Source organism: Syngnathoides biaculeatus, chromosome 2 (genome assembly GCF_019802595.1).
Source record: "Syngnathoides biaculeatus isolate LvHL_M chromosome 2, ASM1980259v1, whole genome shotgun sequence".
Classification (NCBI taxonomy): domain Eukaryota; kingdom Metazoa; phylum Chordata; class Actinopteri; order Syngnathiformes; family Syngnathidae; genus Syngnathoides; species Syngnathoides biaculeatus.
This window is the reverse complement of record NC_084641.1, coordinates 7,951,128-7,976,169: the sequence shown is the minus strand read 5'-3', so window position 1 is coordinate 7,976,169 and position 25,042 is coordinate 7,951,128. Positions and strand designations below refer to the sequence as shown.

At 41.5% G+C, this 25,042-nt stretch overlaps 3 protein-coding genes across 8 annotated transcripts; all 3 read right to left on the bottom strand.

Annotated features, from left to right (window-relative positions):
- Window positions 1–988: 988 nt before the first annotated feature.
- Window positions 989–5,791, bottom strand: zgc:112023 (PI-PLC X domain-containing protein 1). 3 transcript variants are annotated; one of them, XM_061830168.1, is made up of 7 exons: window positions 5,607–5,791; window positions 5,191–5,327; window positions 3,423–3,548; window positions 2,843–2,998; window positions 1,943–2,055; window positions 1,799–1,869; window positions 989–1,687 (listed from the first exon to the last, which is right to left on the bottom strand). In XM_061830168.1, the coding sequence occupies exons 1-7, from the start codon at window positions 5,695–5,697 to the stop codon at window positions 1,440–1,442; spliced, it is 942 nt and encodes a 313-aa protein (XP_061686152.1). In that variant the 5' UTR covers window positions 5,698–5,791; the 3' UTR covers window positions 989–1,439. The 3 variants fall into 3 exon arrangements, with proteins under 3 accessions (XP_061686152.1, XP_061686163.1, XP_061686171.1); XM_061830179.1 differs by lacking the exon at window positions 3,423–3,548 and having other exon boundaries at window positions 2,843–3,001; XM_061830187.1 differs by lacking the exon at window positions 3,423–3,548.
- Window positions 5,792–7,116: 1,325 nt separating this feature from the next.
- Window positions 7,117–15,920, bottom strand: LOC133506177 (SLAIN motif-containing protein 1-like). 4 transcript variants are annotated; one of them, XM_061830050.1, is made up of 8 exons: window positions 15,549–15,920; window positions 14,742–14,875; window positions 13,380–13,520; window positions 13,100–13,174; window positions 11,925–12,071; window positions 11,070–11,354; window positions 8,477–8,596; window positions 7,117–8,048 (listed from the first exon to the last, which is right to left on the bottom strand). In XM_061830050.1, the coding sequence occupies exons 1-8, from the start codon at window positions 15,794–15,796 to the stop codon at window positions 7,735–7,737; spliced, it is 1,464 nt and encodes a 487-aa protein (XP_061686034.1). In that variant the 5' UTR covers window positions 15,797–15,920; the 3' UTR covers window positions 7,117–7,734. The 4 variants fall into 4 exon arrangements, with proteins under 4 accessions (XP_061686034.1, XP_061686044.1, XP_061686052.1 ...); XM_061830060.1 differs by having other exon boundaries at window positions 7,117–8,036; window positions 15,549–15,919; XM_061830068.1 differs by having other exon boundaries at window positions 11,925–12,005; window positions 15,549–15,919.
- Window positions 15,921–16,367: 447 nt separating this feature from the next.
- mrps9 (mitochondrial ribosomal protein S9) lies at window positions 16,368–23,350 on the bottom strand. Its single transcript, XM_061830129.1, has 11 exons — window positions 23,211–23,350; window positions 22,615–22,797; window positions 20,561–20,623; window positions 20,437–20,467; window positions 20,284–20,363; window positions 19,729–19,814; window positions 19,583–19,658; window positions 17,991–18,159; window positions 17,776–17,884; window positions 17,122–17,291; window positions 16,368–16,972 (listed from the first exon to the last, which is right to left on the bottom strand). The coding sequence occupies exons 1-11, from the start codon at window positions 23,307–23,309 to the stop codon at window positions 16,881–16,883; spliced, it is 1,158 nt and encodes a 385-aa protein (XP_061686113.1). The 5' UTR covers window positions 23,310–23,350; the 3' UTR covers window positions 16,368–16,880.
- Between the last annotated feature and the right edge of the window lie 1,692 nt (window positions 23,351–25,042).

Sequence of the window (25,042 nt, the reverse complement as noted above, 5' to 3'; positions counted from 1 at the left end):
TTTCCATTTAAGGCTATCTTGTGAATCCTCTCTAACACCCACTGTCCTCATGTCCTCCCTCACAAGAGCCATCAACCTTTTCTTTGGTCTTCCTCTCACTCATTTGCCTGGCAGCTCCATCCTCAGCACCCTTCTACCAATATACTCACTCTCTCGCCTCTGGACATGTCCAAACTATCGAAGTCTGCTGTCCCGAACCTTGTCTCCAAAACATCCAACTTTGGCTGTGCCTCTAATTAGCTCATTTCTAATCCTATCCAACCTGTTCACTCCAAGGGAGAACCTCATCTTCATTTCTGCTACCTCCAGTTCTGCTTCCTGTTGTTTCTTCAGAGCCACTGTCTCTAATCCGTACATCATGGCCGGCTTCACCACTGTCTTATATACTTTGCCCAAGCGGATACTCTTCTGTCACAAAGTGTAGAAAATTCTGGATGCATACAAATATTTTGTTGCTGGATCTGTTCTCAATCAAGAATAAATCCCACATAATGATGGAGCCACTCAGATTTTTTCAATACAATTACCAATATTTAAATACATAACCCCCGGTTTTACACAAACTCACATCCATTATAATTGGAAAAAAAACAAATACAGGAAGTCGGCTCCTCCATACACGAAGCATGCTGCGGCCACACGTTAAACTTTGGTAAAGTTCTCTGTGTCAAGACTTTTTTTTTTTTTTAACTTTGCATTGTTGTCAAATGAGTCCAATGCGTATTTTAAAAAAAGAAAACCACTGGGATAGGCTTCAGGACCCGTATATGGAAGTGTGTTGCAGCCACACATTAACCTACGTAAACCTTTCTGTAACAGCCAGTTTATTATTTTTTAAATACGCATTATTCTCAAATGAGTCAACTTGGCATTATAAAAACTTATTAATAATGTGAAATTGAGAATAATAATTCCTACCTGAAATGAAATGATCACTACCTACGTGTGTATTGCATTGGACACCATCCATCACGTTTAATTGCCGAAATCCATCATCTTTTCACCTGATATTCCATGGAATGATCTCTTTGAATATTTGTCTCTTTTGTTGTGACAACCAACAGTAGAACAAGTCTCTGGCATTTTGAATATTCTGCTCCAGTTCAATGTCCCACACACTGTCGAGCAGATCTTTTTGACCGGCAAAATAGCACCATCAACATGGTGACGTCACGGTACGAGCGCTATAAATCCAAGTTCCTTAGTTGTTATCAGCAGCCATTATTCAGCTCCAGAGTCTAGTGCGAGTTTGGGGATTTTCCCCCATACGTCCACTCAGGTAAAAAAATAAAAATGTTGGCACTATAATTCACATTAACAATACATGACTCTGTATACTTGCTCACTTCAAAGTAACTAAAATCCTGCAAATATACAAAGCTTTAAAAATATAGGTAGCATGTGTAATTGAATATTACACCGATCAAAGTGCTGAATGTCTAGTGTTCTTTGAGCACCACCCTTTTGTAGTTGAGGCCAATGACGCAATCACAGAAGTCAGAGACACCCACAAAGTCGCAGCAGATGATGTTGACGGAGCCCACCTCGGGTCCTGCTCGTTGTTCTGCCACCCAGCCCAGCAGCACAGCGAGGGCCTTTGTGGTAATCTTCCTCATGTTGTGGAAGGGATGGAGGAAGACAAACGGAATGCTTTCAGTCAGGTTCAGGCCACAGATGTATAAACCAGCTGAAGGACAGATATCAGGAAAGATCAGACATTTGAGCTGATTCATTATGGTCAGCTGCTGTATTACAGCCATGTCAGATTTATTTATTATTTTTTTGCATTCTAAATTACATGGTCTTCCTTTGCGCTTCTGAGCCTCCAAGTACGCAATCACCTTCTTTGGATCAGTGCTGTCAGCATACCTACACAAAGTCATTTACATTTTAGTACATGGGGCTGGTGATTTGGCATGCACTTATGATTCTAGTTATGTACCAGTAAGGTATTTCAGTCCACAGTTCAGGATGATGCTGGACCATGTCCTGGTTTCCATAGGAAACAATGATCTGTTGATTTTTGGACCAACACGATCGCAAGGTGGGACAATCCTGCAGAAAAAGTCCAGAATTTCAGAATATTTTGAAAATTCATTCATTCATGAACCTTCAGGCCTTAAGTTTAATAACCAATCTTGTTAGTCGCATATGGTGTGTAATTTTCAAGATTGTGTTTTGCTTTATTTTTTTGCTTTTTTTCCTTTTAATGCTTATAGATTTTAAGTCATTAGTAGTAACTATCCAATCATTTATATTTTTTTAATCGTTTAAATTATTCCAGTTCGCACCAAGCAGGTTGTAAAACAACCTAAAAAGGACGTTTATATGCAGTATTTTCCGTACCATCTTTTTTTTCTGATGTATAACTAAGTAGTCTTTCTCTAACCAGCAGAGGAAGGTCACGCTTATGAAAATGTAACACTTCATTGTCAGTCGAGGATATGTGTACTTGTTAAAACTTGTACCAATTCTTTGCTCCATTGGAGAAAATTAAGACACATTTTTCCTTTGGAAATTACTGTTACATGATGTGCGTGTTCTTGATTGATATTGACAAATTATGTAATTGGGAGAGAACAAGAAAATTATTTTTTTTAGAATGAAACTCATTTTATCAAAATTGGATGATTTAATTCAGTAAAAAAGGATTTAAAATACATACCTTTCAATTGGCCACAACATATACAATTTGATGTTAACAGTATATCATTGATATATTTAATGAGTTGATGTAGGAAATAGAGTATCAGACATCAACCTATCCTTGACAATTTAAATTTTATTTCCCGCTAAAATAGCATGCAACTCAGACTGTTAATATAAAGTTATATAAAGTTACCTGTGAAGAACAGAGCTTGGGTCCAAACAGTGATATGATGTAATCAACAAGTTGTGTGTGGTCACTGAGGGTCAGACAACTGAAATGTGAGCAGCAAACGATGATAATCTCTTTTGGATGTGCATCCAGCCAGGTGGCCAATTCTTCCAGCGCCTCCTGCTGACACACACATCACCATTGCGAGTGTTAAGTGCAGAAACAAATCAACATTCCTGTTAATTCCCAGTAGTTCCCACTGAAAGTATCCAACTCTGGAAATCTGCTGAAACTGTTCCAGTGTTCCAGCATTTCACAACAATGAACATCAAGTGAAGTTTACACACCCCTGTTCAAATACAAGATTTTTGTGATCATAAAACATGTGACCAGGATATCATTTAAAATGTTTTTCCAATCTTAATGTGAGCGATAACATGTCCAACTCCATTTGATTTTTAATCCTTTTGAGGGGGGGAACTCCATGGTACCCAAGTGTTTAAAACCGGGTAATGTGGCTTTGTTCTGAATGAATCAATCCTTTCAAGGGGACAGTGGATTTCTTGATCAAACACGTCCAGTGAGTATATACTGTATACAGTACCTTGACAGTAATCCACGTATAGATACCGTGGGCAAAGAATAACTTGACACACTCTGTTGGCTTCCGGGCAATGCGCAAGTCCAAGAAACGAATGCCAAGGTCACACTGATGACTGAGGACAGATTGCTGTGCACAGAGGAAGAAGGCCGTAAACGTGCAAATATTAGTGGTGGGCAAGCCAAGTTCAAGGCTTTGGTGATGGTGACATCTAGTGGACAACTGAAGCCTCTCGAGAACACGACTGAAGCACTGGCAGTTTCCCCTTGACAGCAATTAAGTTCGAAAAATCTGTATGGTCAATCAAGTGTTTTTATTATTCATACCAGATTATGATTAAATCAGGACTAAGATTCAAATCCCAGCTGTGTGGAGCCTACATGCTGAAGAGACTCAATTTGAACTCAAAGCCTTTTTACATGTGAAAATCTGTTATTTGCTCTGGTTTTCAAAATAGTTTTATTTTTTTTTTGGGGGGGGGTGTTTATTTTGTTTTGTTTTATTTTATTTTGTTTATTTTCAGAGAAGGTCAGAAGGAGCTACATTGTGTCTTTGTGGATCTAGAGAAAGCCTATGACAGAGTACCAAGAGAGGAACTGTGGTACTGCATGCGTAAGTCTGGTGTGGCAGAGAAGTATGTTAAAATAGTACAGGACATGTATGATGGCAGCAGAACAATGGTGAGGTGTGCCTTAGGTGTGACAGAGGAATTTAAGGTGGAGGTGGGACTGCATCAGGGATCAGCTCTGAGCCCCTCCCTGATTGCGGTAGAAATAGATGGGCTGACAGACGAGGTTGGATTGGAATCCCCTTGGACCATGATGTTCGCAGATGATATTGTCATATGCAGTGAAAGCAGGGAGCATGCAGAGGAACAATTGGAAAGATGGAGACATGCACTGGAAAGGAGAGGAATGAAGATTAGCCGAAGTAAAACAGAATATATGTGCGTGAATGAGAAAAGTGGAGGGGGAAGAGTGAGGCTACAGGGAGAAGAGATAGCGAGGGTGGACGACTTCAAATACTTGGGGTCAACAATACAGAGCAATGGAGAGTGTGGTCAGGAAGTGAAGAAACGGGTCCAAGCAGGTTGGAACAGCTGGCGAAAGGTGTCTGGTGTGTTATGTGACAGAAGAGTGTCTGCTAGGATGAAGGGCAAAGTTTACAAAACAGTGGTGAGGCCGACCATGATGTACGGATTAGAGACGGTGGCACTGAAAAAACAACAGGAAGCTGAACTGGAGGTGGCAGAAATGAAGATGTTGAGGTTCTCGCTCGGAGTGAGCAGGTTGGATAGGATTAGAAATGAGCTCATTAGAGGGACAGCCAAAGCTGGATGTTTTGGAGACAAGATTCGAGAGAACAGACTTCGATGGTTTGGACATGTTCAGAGGCGAGAGAGTGAGTATATTGGGAGAAGGGTGCTGAGGATGGAGCTGCCAGGCAAAAGAGCGAGAGGAAGACCAAAGAGAAGGTTTATGGATGTGGTGAGGGAAGACATGAGGGCAGTTGGGGTCAGCGAGGAAGATGCAGGAGATAGGCTAAGATGGCAAAAGATGACACGCTGTGGCGACCCCTAATGGGACAAGCCGAAAGGAAAAGAAGAAGAAGAAGGGGTGTTTATTTTGTTGGGTTTTTGTTGTTCAGTGTGGGCCCCACCCAACCCGATAATAAACCCATCAGTAGGAAGCAGAGTGCAGAGGCCCAAGAATATTTAATCGAGTATTATGTTGTGGACAAAAGAACAGCAACATGCAAGGTTTGCTTGTACCTGCGTGGTGGCCCAGCGGAATATGCAAGGCCGCGTCCAACAGGGAGCAAGTCTGTCGAGTACTTGGAGGAGCCGTGACTCTGACTTCACGACAGAAGAGGACAAATCCAGACAGAAAGACATGCTGTCATGGCTCCCTGAAAGACACATGCACAAAAATACGTCCGTGAGGTACATGTAGGAGGAAAGCTCCAATTGCCAGCCATCGATCGATGGCCTTAATTCTAAGAAAGTAGTAGTAGTGTAGATTTTCATCCAGTTATCGCATCACAGATAACGATAAAAAAAACAATGCATGCATTAAGAATTCCTATTGATAATAATAAAAAAACGAGTAATAATCAATTGCAATCGTTGTATCTAAAAGACTATTGTATATCGATCCAGTCCCTCCAAGTTGCAATGTTCATCTTCACCGGGAATGGCTAAGTTCCACAACGATACATCAAGCAGCTCATCGGGTAAATGCGACATCCAGTCCTGGTTTCCGCGTAGTTGTTCCCCCATTTTAGATTTGACCTTTTATTGTTTCCGTGTGGCTACATCGTTTGATTTTTGTTTACATTTGCAACCGACGTCACGTGAGAACGGCGCAGATGCTCTTCTTCTACCTATACCGCGTGGGGTTTAGAGACGCTTCCAAATATACTGCTGCTCCCTGCTGGGCAGAAACAACAGTATCAGATTATATACAGTTCATCCATCCATCAATTTTCTTTGCCGCTTATCCTCACGAGGGTCGCAGGGAGTGCTGGAGCCTATCCCAGCTCTCAACGGGCTGGAGGCGGTGTACACCCTCAGCTGGTTGGCAGCCAATCGCAGGGCACATTGAGACAAACAGCCGCACTTACAATCACTCCGAGGGGCAATATAAAGTGTTCAATTCATGTTGCATGTTTTTAGGATGTGGGAGGAAACCGGAGTACCAGGAGGAAACCCACGCAGGCACGGGGAGAACATGCAAATTCCACACAGGCGGGTCCGGGATTGAATTTGGGACCTCAAAACTGTGAGGACAACACTTTACCAAAGCACATTTAGTACGCTACGTATCACCCCTCTCACACACACACATGTGCACACACATTAAATCCTCAAGACAGTTTTCAACTCCCGTGGACACCACCTCATAAAAAATAGTGCCGTGAAATGATATATTTTTTTGATAGTTTCCCCACTTAAAGATCATAAAACAAATGCAAAAAGGCAAATGTAACCCGAGTGAACTTAAAATGCTATTTTAAATTATTTTATTTATTAAGGGGGGGAAAAAAAAACACTATAGAGTTCTCACTAGGTGACCCGAACATGTAGTCCTAATTTACAACACAACCTATACATATAAAGTGTGTAAAAAGTAATGTGCTCCTAAACCTAATAACTGTTGAGCCATTTTCATGAGAAAAAAAAAAACTCCAATCAAGTGTTTTCTATAACTGGCAAAGAATCGTTTACATCATTCCATTCATCCTGGTAGAATTGTTTGAATTCAGGAGGAATGGAGAGTTTTCCCGGCATGAATGGTCATGACATTGCATTTCAATCAGGTTCAAATCTGGACTTTGATTGAGTTTGAAAATTCAAAACCATTTAGCTTTTTAAAGCCATTCAGAAGTTGGCTTAGTGGTGTTGTGGATCATTAAGTCGACTCCAGAAACCAAATGTGGTTCAGTTTGAGGTCACAAATTGATGGCCCAACATTCTCCTTAGCATAAACACACCAAGAACAGGCTCTCAAAAAGCAAATATTGTAGCAACGCCACCAAAGAATGACATTTTTCAATGTGTATTTTGGATCACTTTTGGAAAGGTGTCAAATTTCAGTGTAGGAGTAACATTTAGGGTAATTTTTTTTTTTAATTGCTAAGGGGTTAAGTACTCAAGATGTTTGACATTCACGTAGGATATCACCATTTTAGAAACTGCTCGTAATCAGTATATTTTATTGAAAATCTTCACTCATTTAGTCCATCATCAAAACATTAAATTGTGCCACAACAACCAGAAACAAAGAGTGCTACTTTATATTGTACATCTACTGTGACATTTAGGGTGAAAACATATTCTGAATTGTAGTTAGTGAACAAACCAACTTCGTATTTTGTGTAGTGTTTTCTTAAATCAAACTGCATTGAGAAAAGTATATTTAAAAACATGTATAACACCAATACATATGAACTAGTTATACCTAAATACATAAAGTGCCCACAGACTGAAGACATTGGATTTTAGGAGCATTATTGGCACGTTACCAAATCGGTAAAAATTGATTAATCACACTTTGACATCTATAAATAGCCAAACTAATTTTAAAAGTGTTTGTTGCATAGAAGCAGCAGTGACAACTCTCCCGAGATGCAGGCTGAAATCACATTAAAATAAACACTTGACGCACAACTTAAAAGCTGGGATAGCCTAAGATACAGGCTGCTACCGGTGGCCGTTGTCCCTTCAGGCAGGCTCATAAAGACTTTGGCAGCGTCAAAAATCTACAAGCAGGACAACGTCGCAGTCGCACGCAACATCACAAGTGCAATTTCAATGTCACGTGGAAAACAACCGCACCATATTTCTATACCCGTGCCGTGGTTGGGCCACCTTGCAGCTGGCGATGGGTCTTGGGGTACCGTTGAAGGTGAGCCAGTGTGGGCTGAGACTTGACAGACACAGGGAGGAGGGTTTACTGAGCACCGGGATCCTGCTGCCCAGCAACCGTGGGGAAAGCACGCATGCTGAATTCCTGACGGCCGGGCCGACGTAGGCAGCGGCTTTCAGGGATTGGAGTGACAGTGACGAAACACTCCCCGTACTCTGGACTCTAGTGCTCCGCTGGATTGGGACGGCTCCTGGGATAGATACTTCATCACATGAGGGAAATCAAATTGTCACAGTGGCGATATTTTCACATATACACTCAGTAATGATATAGAAACAACCAACAGGTACAACAAATATACAGGAGCAGCATTCAGAGGAAATTAAAAAAAAATCTAAACAAGAAGGGAAAAATAGATAGAAACATGGTAAAATCAAATTAGATATAAAATGATGGACCACTAAGTTGTACAAAGTAGAAAGTAAAAGATTGACTGACATACTTTACAATAATCACAATACAACCAATATGAACAGTGAATCATTACAAATTGAAAGTAATTTGACCAAATATAAATTGAGAGGTATAACTACAGATAAGTGTATAGGATGTTTATATGCATAGTGCTGATAGTGCACACGTAATATGCACAAAAAAGTCACAAAGCCCAAATATGAGCTGAAAACTCACTGGAGGACTGGAGCCGGGTCAACCAGCCTGGAGAATCAAAGCTCTGGCTGGTATGAAGAAAAGAAGCGCTGGCAACACTGGGAACTTGGGAAATGTTGGGCAGGCTCCTCTGCATCTTATCTGGAAGACAAAAATATGAGCCCACAGTGGTTCGTAAAGCTTAAATGTTTTCAAAAAGCAGTGCATGACTGGAGACCCGTTCATGATACTGTATGTACAGTAAAGGTTGGTGTAAATATTAAGTGCGCTTAACTGTGAGTGTTTCACAATAATGACAACCTACGCACACACATACGTACAGCTTGATCTGCTGCCATTTGACCCACAAATGATCATTTCTGACAAATAGTTATTCTAAATCATATTGGGCATACCCTTTAATCCCAGACATGTGAAATTACATTTCAAATTATTATTATTATTTTTTCATTTTAGGACGCAGGCAACACAGTAGCATAGCAGTTAGCACATTGCTTCCATTCTGAGTTCTAAATCTCAGCCCACCTTCCTATGTGGGTTTTTGAAATCATTTTGGCATCCTACTGTATTTCAAAAACATTTTGGGGTAAATTGAGGACAAAATTATTCTCAGATGTTTAAGGGATTTTTATTTCCTTCTTCAGCCCAGGGGTATACCCTAATTCTGAATTGAAGAACTGCTTAAAAAAATACCAACATTTCCCTGCTTTAGAAAGCTCCAGTTGATATACAAAAAACAGACACTACAGGAAACTAGTACTGTAATCTGGCCTGTAGGAAGGGGTTGATACAGCACAGACAGTTAAAATTTTTTTAACATCTAAGATACAGTACATCTCAGCCGCTACCCTCCCCACAACAACCAGGAGACCCTAATACGCAGTCCTAAACTTACAAAACATGTAAATGCACACGTCCAACTGTTCAACGTTTTAGTAATTTTTCCACAACTTGCTGTTCTCTAACAAAAGACCTGAACGGCAACCTTTGTGACGTGTACCAAAGACATCCACTTGTATCCCTTTCCGGGACTCTGCAGTCTCTCTGCATCCGCCTCAACCAGCTGCTGATGACACTTGCAGCTCAGTGCCAAATTTGCTTTTATAACATCCCACTTGCAGCGTCGCAATGGTGAGGTATTGTTAGTCACTTAGGGTTGGTCTTGGTTTCATTATGTCAAAATGTAAAGACTTGGTTTTACCCTTTATTTATCCAGGAAAACCTCATGGAGATTAAAGACCTCTTTAACAAGTATTCTGGTCCCAAATACCAATTCTACTTGGACTAGGACCTCATGGATCTAGTGCCTGCTGTGTTTTGCTTTTTTTTTCCTGCTCAGCACCTCATTAAAAAAAACATCAAGTTGTGCAAAATGAACCAAATCGATAAACAGTTAGACAAGGGCATCCTGAGAAAGTCTAATTGAGTTCACTTGCAAAGGTTATAGTGCAGGGGGTCGGGAACCTTTTCCACTGAGAGAGCCATAAATGCCAAATATTGTAAAACGTAATTTCAAAAGAGCCATAAAGTATTTTTAAAACTAAATAAAGGTGTATTTTGCACATATATGTAAGACCCAGACCTTTAGAGTACAAGAAGTCTCTGAACTCTTTTAAAAAACATTGTTACGCTGTTGCTAACCAGTGATGACAGAAGTACTTCTTATCATTAATGTGACTTCTGGTGTTGGCTGGTTTTGCTGATGGTTTTATGGTCTGTTTTATACATCGTCAGATTAAGCTTCACAAAGGTGTTGAGACTTCTATCCGTTCATCATGAATGTAATTAAATTTGATTTGCGATCAATATGCTATGATGGTGAACAGTTCTTGCCGACAAAGGCATGTCTGTTATTCGTTTGGTAATCTTGTCTTTATGCGAAGTATAAGTATGAATGCGTTGGCATACTCCCCATGTGTGAATGGCTTTTCATTCGTCACAATTACTAAAGGACCAGCAAAGCTATCTGAATTGCATTCATTCGGTTGGGTCCAAAGACGGATTTGCTGCTGACTAACTTGGACTCTAGAAAGTAGCTCTTGCGGTCAGCGTTCGACCCTTCAGCGCCTGCGCACATCGACTTCTATAGCAAACTACGGCAACCCAACTAGGACTAACAGTCTGCATCATTTGCGTTGCCTGCCCGACAGAAATGACACATACAGTACATCGTTATGAGGGCACTGCAAGCCACATGCAACCATCAAAAGAGCCAGATATGGCTCGCGAGCCATAGGTTCCCGACCCCCGCTATAGTGGATTTTCCGCACATCTTGACTTTTCACTTAAAAAGAATACAGTATCCCCAACTTTTGATGAGTAGTGTACTGTACGAGCCCACTGAAGACAATTCTGATTCAAGAGAAACAGGAGTAACGTGACATCTGAAGGTCACAGCCGACACTCCATTTGGAAACGATAGCTTAAGGCACTACACAAAGCTCCTTTAACAGTTCCCAGCACTAACGTTAGGATGAATCTAATCCCGTCAAAGTGGGATCGGAAACTCACTGCCGACGGACTTTTAAGCGCACTTCAAGAGGCTTAGAATGTTATTATTAAGCGATAGGGCCATGGGAGCGGGTCACTGGTGGATGTGGCTGCATTTTCTCACCTCTTCCTAGTTTGAAAGATACTCGCATTGGCTCTGCAGAGGGGAGAGGAGAGGTGGGGGGATGTAAGGACAGGAAGCTGCTGCTGCTTTGCAAATCTCTGGCACTGGAAAAGGTGCGGGTGAGCGGCAGTAGACAGAGGTGGCACCCGGGCGGCGCAAGGGCGGAATCTCCGCCGCCCACATTTTCTTCCTCCAGGTCGTGGGGAGCGCTGAGGGGGAAGGTGACGCTCAGGCTCCGTCGCATGGCCAAGACGGATGAAGTGCTGGCGCAATCCTGTCTGAGTTCTGGTTTAAGCGAGAGATGAGGAATGGCGTGCCACACACAACCACATTCATGCACTGGTCGTAATAAGTCATGATGTCAGTCTTAACCAGCTTGCAAAAAAGATACAAAGGCTAGAAGAATTGGAAAAAAATGTACAAGTGTGTATAGGGGCGTTGAATTTTGCCGTTTCGCTCCTTGTTCGAGAATACCAACTTGTACAAAAGACTCCATGTCCAGTTCTGTCTGTAAAGGTTACAGTAAATTTCAGGCTCATTCCTGAAAGCTGAATATCGCTGACTTTTTGTAAGTAATGTACATGCAAGTCATAAGTCTAGAGTCCCAAGTTTCAAGCAAGTCCCAAGTTACTGTGGCAATAATAATAAAATATAAGTAGATTTGAGTCCTAAAATTGACAAGTTAAGTCATGCACCCTTTGACAGTTTCACACACAATCACCTGGCGGGGTTTATGAAGCTAAAGTAGCGATGTGCTCTGAGGTCTACGGTTAGTAAGGGACAGGACATGACGGTGATTAAATATCAACCACGAAAGTGCACATAAAAAATGTTCACTCTTGAGTTTAAACCTACTTTCTTCCTGCAGGCGTGCCACCACCTGCACGTCAGTCAGATCCTGCAGTTTGTAGCCGTGAGGGACAACGTCATCCTCATCTACACCAGGAGAAATGATGTCAGAGTCCACACGGGGCCGAGGGATACAGCCGCGCAGTGTGTTGCCTTGTGACCAGTCATGAAAAGGTAAAAAAAAAAAAAAAAAAAAAAAACATGTTCTTGAGTAGATTTGTTGAGGTTTATGTGTTCTGATGGGAGTCCAGTGATTTTTACTCACTTCTCAGTATGTTTGGAGTTTAATGAAAGCGGGAACCTACTTTGTTAGATATAATATATGCATCCATCCATTTTCTCAGCCCATTATCCTCCCGAGGGGCGTGGGAGTGCTGGAGCCTATCCGAGCTGTCAACAGACAGGTGGCAGGGTAAACCCTGAACTGGTTGCCAGCCAATCGCAGGGCACATGGAGACAAACAGCCACGCTCACAATCACACCTTGGGGTAATTTAGAATGTCCAATTAATGTTGCATGATTATGGGATGTGGGAGGAAACTGGAGTCCTGGGGAAAAACCCACACAGGCACGGGGAGAAAATCCTAACTCCACACAGGCGGGTACGAGATAGAACTGAAAACCTCAAAACTGTGAGGCCAACGCTTTTCAGCTGATCCACCGTGCTGCCAGGTGTAATATATAATAAATATAATTGATATCATATGGTATACATAAAATTGACATTGAAGATGTATTTTTACTTTTCTACCTTTTTGTCTGTACTTAGAGGAGCTGAATCAGCACTTAGTTTTTTTTTGTTTGTTTGTTTTAAACAAGTACCTGTACTTTCATCTTAAGTATGGTACAGAGTGTGAGCGAGTACATCATCATTATATATACTTAAGGTGCAGGCATAAACAGACATGATGGTACAAATATAGAGCCACATCAAGATAACCATAAGAAAATAAATATTTACCAAGTAATATACAAGAAACAGCAATACGACAATTTTCAGATCTGGGACTAGTAATGTGTAGTACTTAAACTCATGTTTGAAGTACCCAATGATTACATCAATTGAGTCATTAATCAAGGGAAATATTTAAATTTGAGTTCTTAGTATGGCCTGCAAAGTATTAACTCTGACTTAAGTACCGATGAAGCAGATTTGGGGCAAGAAGGGAAAGAGTGTTTACCCCGGGTCGGGTGGGGGATGAAGGTGGGACTCCTTGCCCTCCCGATGGGACTCTGAGAGTGAGGCCGAGAGGACACTATGGGAAGAAAAAGTAATTTTTAGAAAATGTGTTGAGAAATCCAAGTTCAAGACTCAGCCACCAATATAAAGATACAGCACCTCCGTGCACGTGTTTTCATTTTGTGTAGGTGTGTAGCTTGAGAGACGACTCGCAATTCAAAAACTTTTGGCATTGTTAGTCAAGCATAGGTTTTGTTGGTGTACGATGTCTGTGTACTTACCAGGCGTCTCAGACAATGGGGGTCGAGAGCGGGCTGTGCCGGATGGCGGAGTGCCGATGGGGGACACGACACCAACTTTGCTTGGAGGTCGTGGAGTCGAGGCGGCCCGGGGACTGATCAGTAATCTACGCCAACAGGAAGCTAAGGATGTTCAGGAAATAGTCAATATCCTCAGAGGGATGACATCATGACAGAAGTTGAAAGACGAGTGTTCAGCCGAAAGAGGTGAACCGTCCAGACAGAGAAAGGGGATAAAACGGTAGATCTCAAAGTGTGGTACACGTTTGTGTACCCGGTAGAAGAATCATTGCCCGAGTGCAATACATTTACATTCTATCATTAAGAACTGTTTGTTTTGAAATAGGTAAAAGGTTTAAGTGGCGGCACGGTGGCTCAGCTGGTAAAGCTTCGGCCTCACAGTTCTGAGGACCCAGGTTGAAACCCGGACACGCCTGTGTGGAGTTTCCATGTTCTACCCGTGCCTGTGTGGGTTTCCTCCAACATCACAAAAAACACGGAACGTTAATCGGACACTCTAAATTGCCCCGAGGTGTGATTGTGAGTGTGGTTGTTTGTCTCGATGTGCGTGGCGATTGGCTGGCAACCAGTTCAGGGTGTATCCCGCCTCCTGCCTGTTGAAAGCTGGGATAGGCTCCAGCACTCCCAGCGACCCTCGTGAGGATAAGCGGCAAAGAAAATGGGTGGATGGAAAAGGTATAAGTTTTACATGCAGTAGATTTGAAGTGATTTGTTAACAGAGTAGTATGTCATTTTCCTACATTTAAAAGCAGTGTTAATGTTCAAACTCTGCAAATTGTCGTAGTGGCTTATCATCGTATTAAATACATTTTAAGAATAAAACCATTTTTGAGCAATCAGTTTGAATACTACACTTTTAAATGTGAGTCACAAAAGTGGAAGTCGGTGAAAATTTAAGAACCACTGCTATTGTGACAAATAAAATGTCTTTGAGAGGCGCCTGGCACTGTGAGGTTAGATCAGCCGCACCGCCTGTCACTAGCGTCCTGAATAAACAAGACGCCATTGTTGCATAGACAGGCGCCTGCAGAGTAAATGGACTGTACATGTGGATACACCAAGATGGCCGTCAGTAGGAACTTGGGTTGCAAAAGGCTGCAAAATTTTTAGAAAATTCCTCACAAGCCTTCAGTTAAATTTTCAAGGGAAGATAAGGTGGGGTGCGGGGGGGGGTCTGTGAAATATTCCAGATGTGACATTTTTCATTTCCTGATTTTGTTCCCTAAATTCACAGCAATTCCTGTGGAATGTTTCAAATTTTGAAAATACCCAGAAGTATGGAAACAGAGTAGGAAGACGGCGAAAAGCAAATCCATCACACACCTGACTCCAGTTGGAGGCACATGGAACGCCTCGCTACCTTCCACTCAGGAGCCTCCAGAATGTGCCGGCACCATTTTAACGCCATTAGAGGGTTCGCTGCAGTCGATTGGTTGGCTTTGGGGGGCACGTACAACCTGTCCAAGACGCACACAGACTGTCACCACTAAAGTGTCTCATTCACAAAGTAAACATGTTACATTGGCAATGGCTTGGCTCACTTTAGAAAAGCTTTTCAGACCCACCCTTGTGCAGTGTTTCACAACCTTCATTGGACCAAAACACATTTCACATGAGGGGAAAAAATAGCTATACCGAATAAGAATGTTAAAAAAAAATAATAAAGTGGCTACAAAGGTTCATATGAACCTCAATGATGTTTTATGTACATTCAGGTATCTGGTGGAAAAGCACTTTTGTTCTGCTTGTCACTATGTCGTTTGTAAAGCGGCACAGCCTGAATATAACCGCAAGATGTCACATCGAACTTCAAACACTTCTTAAAAAATATACATTTTTTGATTCACCTTTTTCACACAATTTACAACTACATTTGCCAACTCAGTAGCATTTCTTAACAGTTCTTAAATATCACACCTAAATATTAAATTTAAATGCTAAATCAAAATATCAGATCTCAACTCCAAGTCTAAATTTCAATCCAAAACATAGATATCTATAATTGTAATTTAAATGGTGAAACCAATATAAATTCCCAAATAGCGCTACTGGCATTGATCAACGAAGATAGTGGAGTACTAAAAAACAAAAAAACAAAAAAAACCACAACAACAACCGGTAAACGCTCACCACGTTTCATTATCAGAGAAGCCAATAATCTCCACGTCCAAAAGTTCCACTTCGTCAAGAATTAAATGTTCGTTCCGGTCGTGGTGCCAGCCCTCGTGTGGTACTACCAGGGAGCCCAGCTGGTAGGGAGGCGGCGTGCAAGGCCAGTGACCCGAGGGGCTGGTGGGCAGCCTCTTCAACCCCACGTCGCTGTTTGCGAGGTTCCTCTTGCGCTCCACGATGGCGGACTTCCCAACCGTTGCCTCCATCCCGCCGACAAAACCACAAAGAGCGTGTGGATAACTCAATGGCGCTTTTCGTCAATTGCAGACTTGTTCCTCCGCCCATGGGACATTAAGCTCCACCCGACCGCCACTTACACGCACCGGCCACCAGATGTAATAATTACTTCAAAAACGTCTAAGTTTGATGCCTGGAAATATTGCTGACCACATCTCCTTACATTGACAAATACTATTCAGACAGTTTAACCCATAACATGGCCAATTGTTTGGGGTTGATGACAACTAAAAGCACTTTAGATTTTTGTTCTCTTGCCCCCATCTAGTGGTCAAGATACACCATTGCAAATTCAGTCATAAATGAAAATGCAAACGTTTTACACACTTTTTCCCCACCATGCACTGTCGATGTTTATATGTGGAGTTAAAAACAAAAAAAAAAGAAAAGAGTTTGTGTTGTAAATGTAAAAAAAAAAACAAGTTACTCAAATGTAGGTCAGACAACGATTTGATCAGTTTGTGCAAAAAAAATTTTTTTCTCTTTTAAATTTCATATAAGCTGAAAATAAAATTGACATCGAGCAGCTAAACCTGATCATTGCAATAATGTCCATATTTGTATTTATTTCATTTTAATTTACCCAGATAAGAAAATTAAAAACAAATTCTCATTTGTAAGCTGGACCTGCCATTTCACACCAGATACATGATGTCAATTTTTTTTTTAAACTCTTGGCAACAAAAGACACATTGGCTAGTACTGCTACACAACTACAGAATCCCAGCACCAACCATTCACACATGCATAAATGTTAATCTTTACTGAACCTAACACATTTTGGGACATACCTCAACCTGTACTTTCTTTCTTTGACAAAACATTGCTAACCTGTTCTGACAAGGCTTTAAAGAGCTGTAGTTAAGTGACAAGGCTAATACTACTTTCCAAAGTGTGATGACCAGAAGTGGAAGTTTAATCATATACTGTGCCAATGAACATAATACAACTTGTGTAATTTCTGGACACAAGCGCCGGGTGGCTGAGAAGCAAATGTCTTCCATTCTGGCATAATAAGAGGTAATAATTGTTTGAGCTCAGGTGGTGTCGTCGTCAACGTTTCTTCCAGGTGAATTTCTTTCTTGCACCTTCCTGACCTGGCTTCTTCCTCTCTCTCACTCTGGGGTCAGGAGTCAGAAGACCAGCTTAAAACAAAGAAAAAGAAGGGATCAATATTTGACAACAATTTCAGTTGACTTGTCAAGATTTATTTTTGAAAAAAATGCCTAAAGTTTAGCTCCTGGATAATATTTATGTGACACAATAGGAAAAAGCAGTTGCCTGGCATCCTCACCTTGCCTCATGATCTCTACGTCTCTTTGGGACAGAAAGCTGCAGAGGGCACGGGAGATGGCAAGTCGCAGCGCCCCCGCCTGGCTGGACCGCCCACCACCGCTCACGCTGCTCTCTACGTCAAAGCGTCCCAGCATGTCCATGAATTGAAGCGGGAACATTAGCTGCTCTCTGCACACATGACACCAAGAGAGCACAGGCATGAGGAGGAAATAGTACAATTAAAAAAACATAACTACAGTGACATGTAGAGCTGCTTAATATTATCAGGCAATGGGCTGTTTCATGTTGGACTATACTTACATGAAATTTACTTGTTTTACTCAGGATTATGTTTAAATAATATTTTCCCCAACTATATTTATGTCCCGTATTAAAAGGGGAATCCTAATTTATTCCAATTAATTCCAGTGGAAAGTTTTCAATTGAAAATTCCCTGCAATTTTACTACCCTAGGGATTTGGTTCGGTGACCACATATTAAGAGAATCTTCGGACTCAGTAGGAGAATGTAAACGAGTGTGGCAATTGACACAATGGGACGTTTTCCCTAAACTGTGCAACTAATTCATAATAAGGAAATAAAAAGGCAGTGTGTGGTAAGAGTAGAAATGGTTCATAGGAAGAAAAAAAGGGAAAAAAAGATTCTCGTCAACCTGTCTTCTAGCAGATTGAAGTATGCGAGGTAGTTCCGCCCGTTAATGCTGACACTTCCAGAGCCGCCATCTCTTAGAACCACAGAGGCGTTTGATGTCTTTCTGCGCCCTGAGATCAGACACACAGGGTAACAAATGTCACATTGTTTTCACAAGACAATCTCAAAAGAATAAAAAAAAAAAAAAAAAAACATTTATTAAAACTCTGCATCTACCTTGTGAGGTACTAAAGGCCAGCCCATTTTCATCCTTCTCCAGGGATGGGATTGCCTGTTTCCTGGACTGAGTCTCGAGCTGGTGCCGGTGCCTCAGAACAAACTCCTCCTCCATTGCGCAGTAAGGTAGAGACAGCAGCCGCTCCATTAGCTGGAGAAAGCGAGTGTACTGAAACGAGAAAATACCAGCAGGGAATGAAAGATGAGCTTTGGTCGTTTCATGCCATAGATCATATACTTCTATAGGTTCATAGTATTTTTGTTCATTTTTTAAAAACAGTGCCTTGACTTACACGTTTTCAGAAAATAGGATCCAAGGATTTGTCTTTTTTTTTCCCCTTGGGATATGAATTTTCTGCAGACGATCACTGCTAAATAGCTACAGCAAACTTCACAACATCCATACACTATTAATTCACATTGGTTTCCTTGCAATTAGCAGTTTACTGTGTGTTCCTAGAATTCGAACTAAAACAAACAATTCTTAAAATAAAAATAATGATGCAACGTTCAGCTATTATGCTCATAACATATGAAACTACTTTGCCTTGCAGTGGAAGGATAATTTCAGTTGGCTGTGGTAATGCAGCATTAAACTCTTACTTCTAGACACCGCTGTACAGTGAAGCCCCATACATAATGTATTTGGTGAACTTATCCTCCATTATTTGCTGAAACAACAACCATTCGTGTTTCTGTGCTCAGGTCAGGGGTATAAAAGTAAGAATTTGGCGCCATCTTTTGGAACCTTGATATTGTTATGCCGTTTTTTTACCTTCATTTGAGACCCGTTTTCAAAGCACCTCATGCACCAAGAGTTTAAATGACACTTTGCTTTGCATCTTTACCAAAGCAACACCTATTGGGCTGTGTAGTAATCTTTGCCCTTACGATATGCCTGTAGTTCCAGACATGTATGTGTAGATGTCAAATGTTGAGTTTAGTGAGTTATACATTTTGTGTCATGTGTTTGAGCACATTGTTGAATGCCGAATTGTTTGTCCATGTGCGTCGTTACCAGAGTTGAGGGTATGTATATGCATCATCAAAAATCACGATTAACACTTGATAAACCTTGAGTGACTGTGGTTTGTTTGTGCTGAACAATCTAACAATTGAATAGATATGTAGAACAATGTTCTGATTGTTTATGCAAGTTCTATAGTGTTGATGCGTTAATCTCAGTTTTAAGTGGTTTACCACCATCTTGTGGTGTCTATATAGAATTACAAACCTCTTTCCGGGAGAGAGTCAATTATTTGCAGATGTTTGCCATTTGCGGTAGGGCTCGGTCCCTACTGCCCATGAATAACAGCGGTTTATTGTATACGCAATTGAAATCATATCAAGTATACACCTGTACTGACAAAAGGTGGAGTCACGCCTGAACATTGCACTAAAATATTTTCTAGTACATGAAAACAAAAACTAAAAATTCAGCAGTATTGTGATAGCACACAAAGGCGCCAATGCGACTGTCAACACAGAAGTGCTGAATACCATCATCAGGCTGGAGCATTCCAATTTTGATTGTTAAGTACCTTCAAAACTACTACAAGCTAATTAACTTAGTTTGTGACGAAATTGCTTACATCGTGAACAGAGATCGTTTCCACCAGCAACTCCTCCAGCTCCTCCTTCAGGAGCCACCTGCTTGTGCCAAGGGGGCTAGTAAACAGAAGAGAGTGCTTTCAGAGTCAAATCACCATGCATCCTCAAGTGCAATTTGTACTCCTACATCGTTTTGACGTCCTGTGAGAAGAGTCCTTTGGCTCGCAGATGATCCTGATGCTTCTCGATGTTGAGGATTTTACTTTGCGTATCCTAAAAAAAAACCTTTACTTTAAATAAACTCAGAGTAGGGGAGTTTCTGTAATCATTCACAACATACTGTACCCATCAGAATATCTTCCCTACGCTGTCCCACAACTTACCACATGTAAGTGTGGTAGGTCTTTTGTATGGGTTGTAGCGCCAAACACTGTGCTGTGTGTTGATTGGCTAACTTCATTGTCAACACCGTGTTGTTACAAAGGTATGGAACAAAAGTAAAAGAAATATATTTTATTTACAAGTACTGTATGATATAAAGAGGAGCACTATGTGGCTTGTATTTAGATAATGCACCCAGCACAGCTCAGTTTCTTTAATTCCTTTGCAAGAGTGCTATGTCACAACATTATCATCTCATATTCTTAATCATTTAGTTGACTAAATATCATGTAGTAACGCAGGCCTGATGAGGAATTCCCAACTTCACAACAGAAAAAAAGCTAACTTGTACCAAACTCACATGCATCAAGCTGTAGTACGCCTGTTTTCCTGTGTAAAACAGGAAGTGGAATGGCCGTTTGTCCGCACCCCATTGAACAGCTGCTCGAAGAGGAAGACCAACGTTAGTTGCATAGAGCACCAGGTATAATATGTTAAAGTCAACGTCATGTACCTCGCTGCTTTGGAAAGATTTCCTCCGGATGCTGAAGAAAACAGAACACCGTAACTCAGCCAAATTGGATTTGAAGAAAATTTGAAATTTCGTGCATGAACAACCAAATATGTTCAGTCTATACCTTCATGAGGGGTCGTGCCTTCTTCTCAAATAAGCCGGAAGGGAAGAGGTAAGCGATGCTCCTCTGCAGAGTAGCGGGGGAGAGGAGGGGGGGGAAATACATTTTAGAAGAAAATATAGCAGAACATAATGACAACGTTGATGACGACACCTCATGATAACAGAGGTCATGTCAGCAGATGGTGGTCAGAGTGACAGAGGTTCAGCCACAAGCCGGTTCAAGGAAAGGTGAGCTTGCGTGTGGCAAAGTTGACAGCCAGCAGAGGTCAGCCAATATGTCCAACAACTAACCCCACACTCAGCATGTGTGCGTCCGCGGTCACTTTAGTATCCAACAGATGGCTTAGCAAAAACCAGTATGTTTTTGCTCTTTTGACTACATTGAAGAGGGACCAGGTGGTGTGCTGAGGGCACGGTGAGATTTCAGCTTGTCAACAGTGGCATAGAAATAACTGGTCACGGGGCGTATGGGTGCTTGACAAGTAAAGAGAGGTCGAGTGAGGCGAGAGGCAGTAGGGTGAAAAGTGTGAAAGGAGATGAAGCCCCTCTGTATCCACTCTGCCATTTGACAGTGACTCCCAAGACAGCACCACCTGAACAACTGAGGGTGACCACAGGGCATCTGGGTTTTAGACCACAAAAATGACAGCAAGTGCAGTCACAGAAGACCACTAATATGACCGCCTGCTGTTCTCCGTTCTTTCACCATCACACCTGAAGAGTTGAGACAGTTTGCTTCTTTCTACTGTGAAAATGTGGGGAATAGCCATGGCTTCACCTTTCTCAGAATAGGACAAATAGCTCTCGTTCGCCAATTGATCCCGCTCGACTGGCATAATGGTGAGTTGGGGCTCGAGAATTGATTGGAACAGAGTCTAACGTTCCGGTTCTCCCGGAACCATTCCGATTTAAAAATTTTGATTCCCAGTTTTGATGCCCACAGCCTCAAATTCTGCCTCATCAGGGGCTAAAGGAAGGGAATCAGCGTTTTATAGCGCTTGGTTTTATCCATTAAACACAATAAAAATGTCAAAATGTTGAGTTCGCTTAAAACAGGAAGTCAAGTTTAAACTTGCACATGTAAACAAATTGACGTGATGAAAGTCCGAAAAAATATTTTAACAATGCTATATTTAACCATAGGGGTGTATGTAAATAACCTCAAGTCAAATGTTCATTTTAGTCTATAACGTGGGCTGCTAAGAAAATGCCACTTCAAAACTTGATCACACTATATTTAACCAGTGGTTTCCAAACTTTTATTTCAACGCCCCCCACCCCCCTTTTTAGAGATTTTTTTTTTTTTTCAGCGTTCGCTTTCGCCTGTACACATGCGCACAGTTATACAATAAGTGCACATATACTGATCTTCCAAACATGATTCCTTCAGTATGGACAAAAAACAACAACAAACATAACTATAATACCTATAGTAAATAATAAACCTTTTTTTTCTGCTAATATTTAATGTCTTGAATTCCTGCAGTCATTTCAGTGGCTGGTGTGGCCTTATGTGCCCCATAGTGAAATTAGCTGCATCTGCTGGGTGTAACTTAATAATAAAAAGTGCAGATGGTAGGCCCCGCATCCCCATGGTCATAACGCCAAGCGCGCCCCACAGTTTGAAAACCACAGATTTAAACCATAAATACTTCTTTGACCTAACTCCCAAAAAGAAACGGAATTAAGAATCATTTGGAACTGGAATTGAAAACACTTTGTGATTTTGGAGTAAAACACTTATTCCTAAACCATGTCAAAAAGTTGTCACCGTAAACTCTGCATGGACAATTTGAAATCACAATTTTCGATATTGAAAGTGTCATACGAGGGCTTCCTCTTGCGGTACGTGAAGTAAATAAAACCTCTCCCCCCACCCTACTTCACTCACCCTTAGCCCTAATACTCTACTGTATCTTACCATTGGCCATGATGGTTGCACTTACAGAAAAGCTAAGTATTTTTGAGGTGGTACTTGTTGTTCAGGGAGTAGTCATCTAAATTATAAAAAAAAACCCTAAAATGGATTTCCAAACCTGTCCTAAAACATCTTACATCGATGTCCTCCTGAGTGAAATTCTCAGGGTCCTCTCCCATCATGTTGGCCAGATGTCGCTTGCCGATATTGAATTCTTCCACTTGCTTCTCGATAAACTCCATTGTGAACTTTTCGGGGCCAGAAGCAGCCAGGTTCTTCCTGTGCATGTAGGCACTTGTACATATCTGTCTCCTGAATACCTGGGGAGGAGAAAAAGGGAATAGGAATTCATTGTAAATAATTTACTCATTACTACTGCAGAATAACGATGAAGGGATTTTTAAATAATGCCCTAAGTAGTTCACTTAAAACAGAAAATCACGTTTCCGCGAAATACAACATTAGTGGATTTGTGGGACGCATCGCTTCATGCGGGGTAACTTGTGCTCACTATATACTCAAACACCACGACAATATATACAGTACCCTGCATTTTAAACTACACACTAGCGGATGGGGTGAATTTTAAAAAAAAACAACCCCTGTATTTATAACGGAAATTCATCTCGCAAGAAGAATAAGATGCTAGCCCAAGGACATCGCTGCTCCCATCTTAATTCGGTTAGTCTCATATATGTGGAGCTATCCATAGCCGGGGGAAATTTGCACTCACCACCCGATTCGCATGTGATAATACGCCAGGCCTGGTTGAACGATACGTCCCACACTTTGCGAGAAAGTAGCAGAGTGTACGAGCACACGGGGCCGCCATGATGGCTGGCTAACAATTGCCCCACCCCGGAAGTTGTCACGTTTGGAGGCTAAGAAACGGAAATGACATCACAGTTTGCGTTTACCGGTGTTTTAGTTTTTAAAAACTGGTCGGCTATCTTCTTTTGGTATTTGCTATTATCTATAGTAAAGAAATATTCAAAAGTATGCATTGCTCTTAAAATTTTTAATAGGTTTGATAGTTCAAAGTAAGGCACCTCTGGTGCAACATTCTAAATCCCATAAATTAACAACAATCGTGTTTATTGACAACATGACAAGATAACAGTGTGAAATAAGGCAAACATTTGTTTCATTTATTCATGAGAATTTGAGATAGGGTCTTGTAGGGTTTGATAAAAACAGTCATGTGTGAGGATTACATCTGATTACATCCTCCAAGATGTATTCTAATTAAAGACAGTTTCTTTCGGCTTGTGGTAATGTACTATAAATTGGTCAATAACAGGCACACGGTGGAATGTAGACCACATTACAAAACTGCAATAAATGACAAATGAAGTAAATAAAGAGTATAAATGGCATAACGAAACAGCGTTTTTCAAAAATTGCATAATGAGTAACAAAGGCCATTTCAAGAACACCACTTTTTGAAATCTCTCCGGTTTCCAGTTCACATCAGAGAATAATAGTTCCTTGGAAATCCATGTGCTGATGGTCATACAAAGGAAACTATACACACCATGATGCAGGAAAACAAAGTCTGTTTCTGTTTTATTCAAATCAATTCCAGCCATCATCCGAGTCCTTTGTGATGGGAAGGGCTACGACTTCCACATTCTTCTCAACCCAACCACCAGACATCTGATGAAAAGATCTCTAACACATCTAAACTGAAGGTTCTTTTTGTGCAGCTCTGATACAAAAACATCTCAGGGCACCTCCCTTCCACGGACTGTGGCTTCTCAGTGTATGTGCAAGGTGCAGAGCACTATGTCAACAGATCAATGTTGTGTGTCTTCACTTAGATTACTTTGATAGAGTTGGAAGAGAAGCACGGGAAGATTAATCAAAGTGAAGGGGCACTGACGCTAGGCCGGTGCCAGTCGATTTGGCCGTGTGGTTAAATTGCCTCAAGGAGGACTGTCGTCAGTTGGATGATAAACAGTGTTTGCCCCCTTCTTTTGCCACGAGCATCCTCCTGCCCACCAAGAAAAATAGTTTCAACCTCTGTTCTCTAATTCACAGTCGGGGTGCGGGGTGGGACATGAATCAGCCTTCCTTGCCTGACAGATGAGCTGTCGTGGGTGGAGCGGGTGGAGATCTTCAAATTTCACTTTTTGTTGATGACAAGATACACCTTATTCAGAGTGATTGGTCGCACTGAGAGGCAGTGAGGAAGAGCAGTGTACTGCAGCAGAAAATAAAATCAATGAAAGTGCATATGAGGCTGAGACTTGGTGCTAGGGCTCCCACATTTGGCCCCCATCCTGGACTTGGGACTGATTCCAACATGGATGGACAGAATTTCGCAATAGGCCACAATGACCGACTTAAATTCAGTGGCACCCTTTTAATTGTGTGCCTAAAACAGCGATGGATAATTCACAATGGAGAATATCTCACTGTGGAGCTCAGCCAAGTGTTCCTTCCCCCACTTTCCAGAGGATGGGGAGGGGGGGGGGTAATAATGGCAAGCTGAGGCTTTGCTCTCGTCATCATTTCCATGCTGCTTTACGCTGATTCCCTAATATCCTTAGCGCCTTGCGTAGG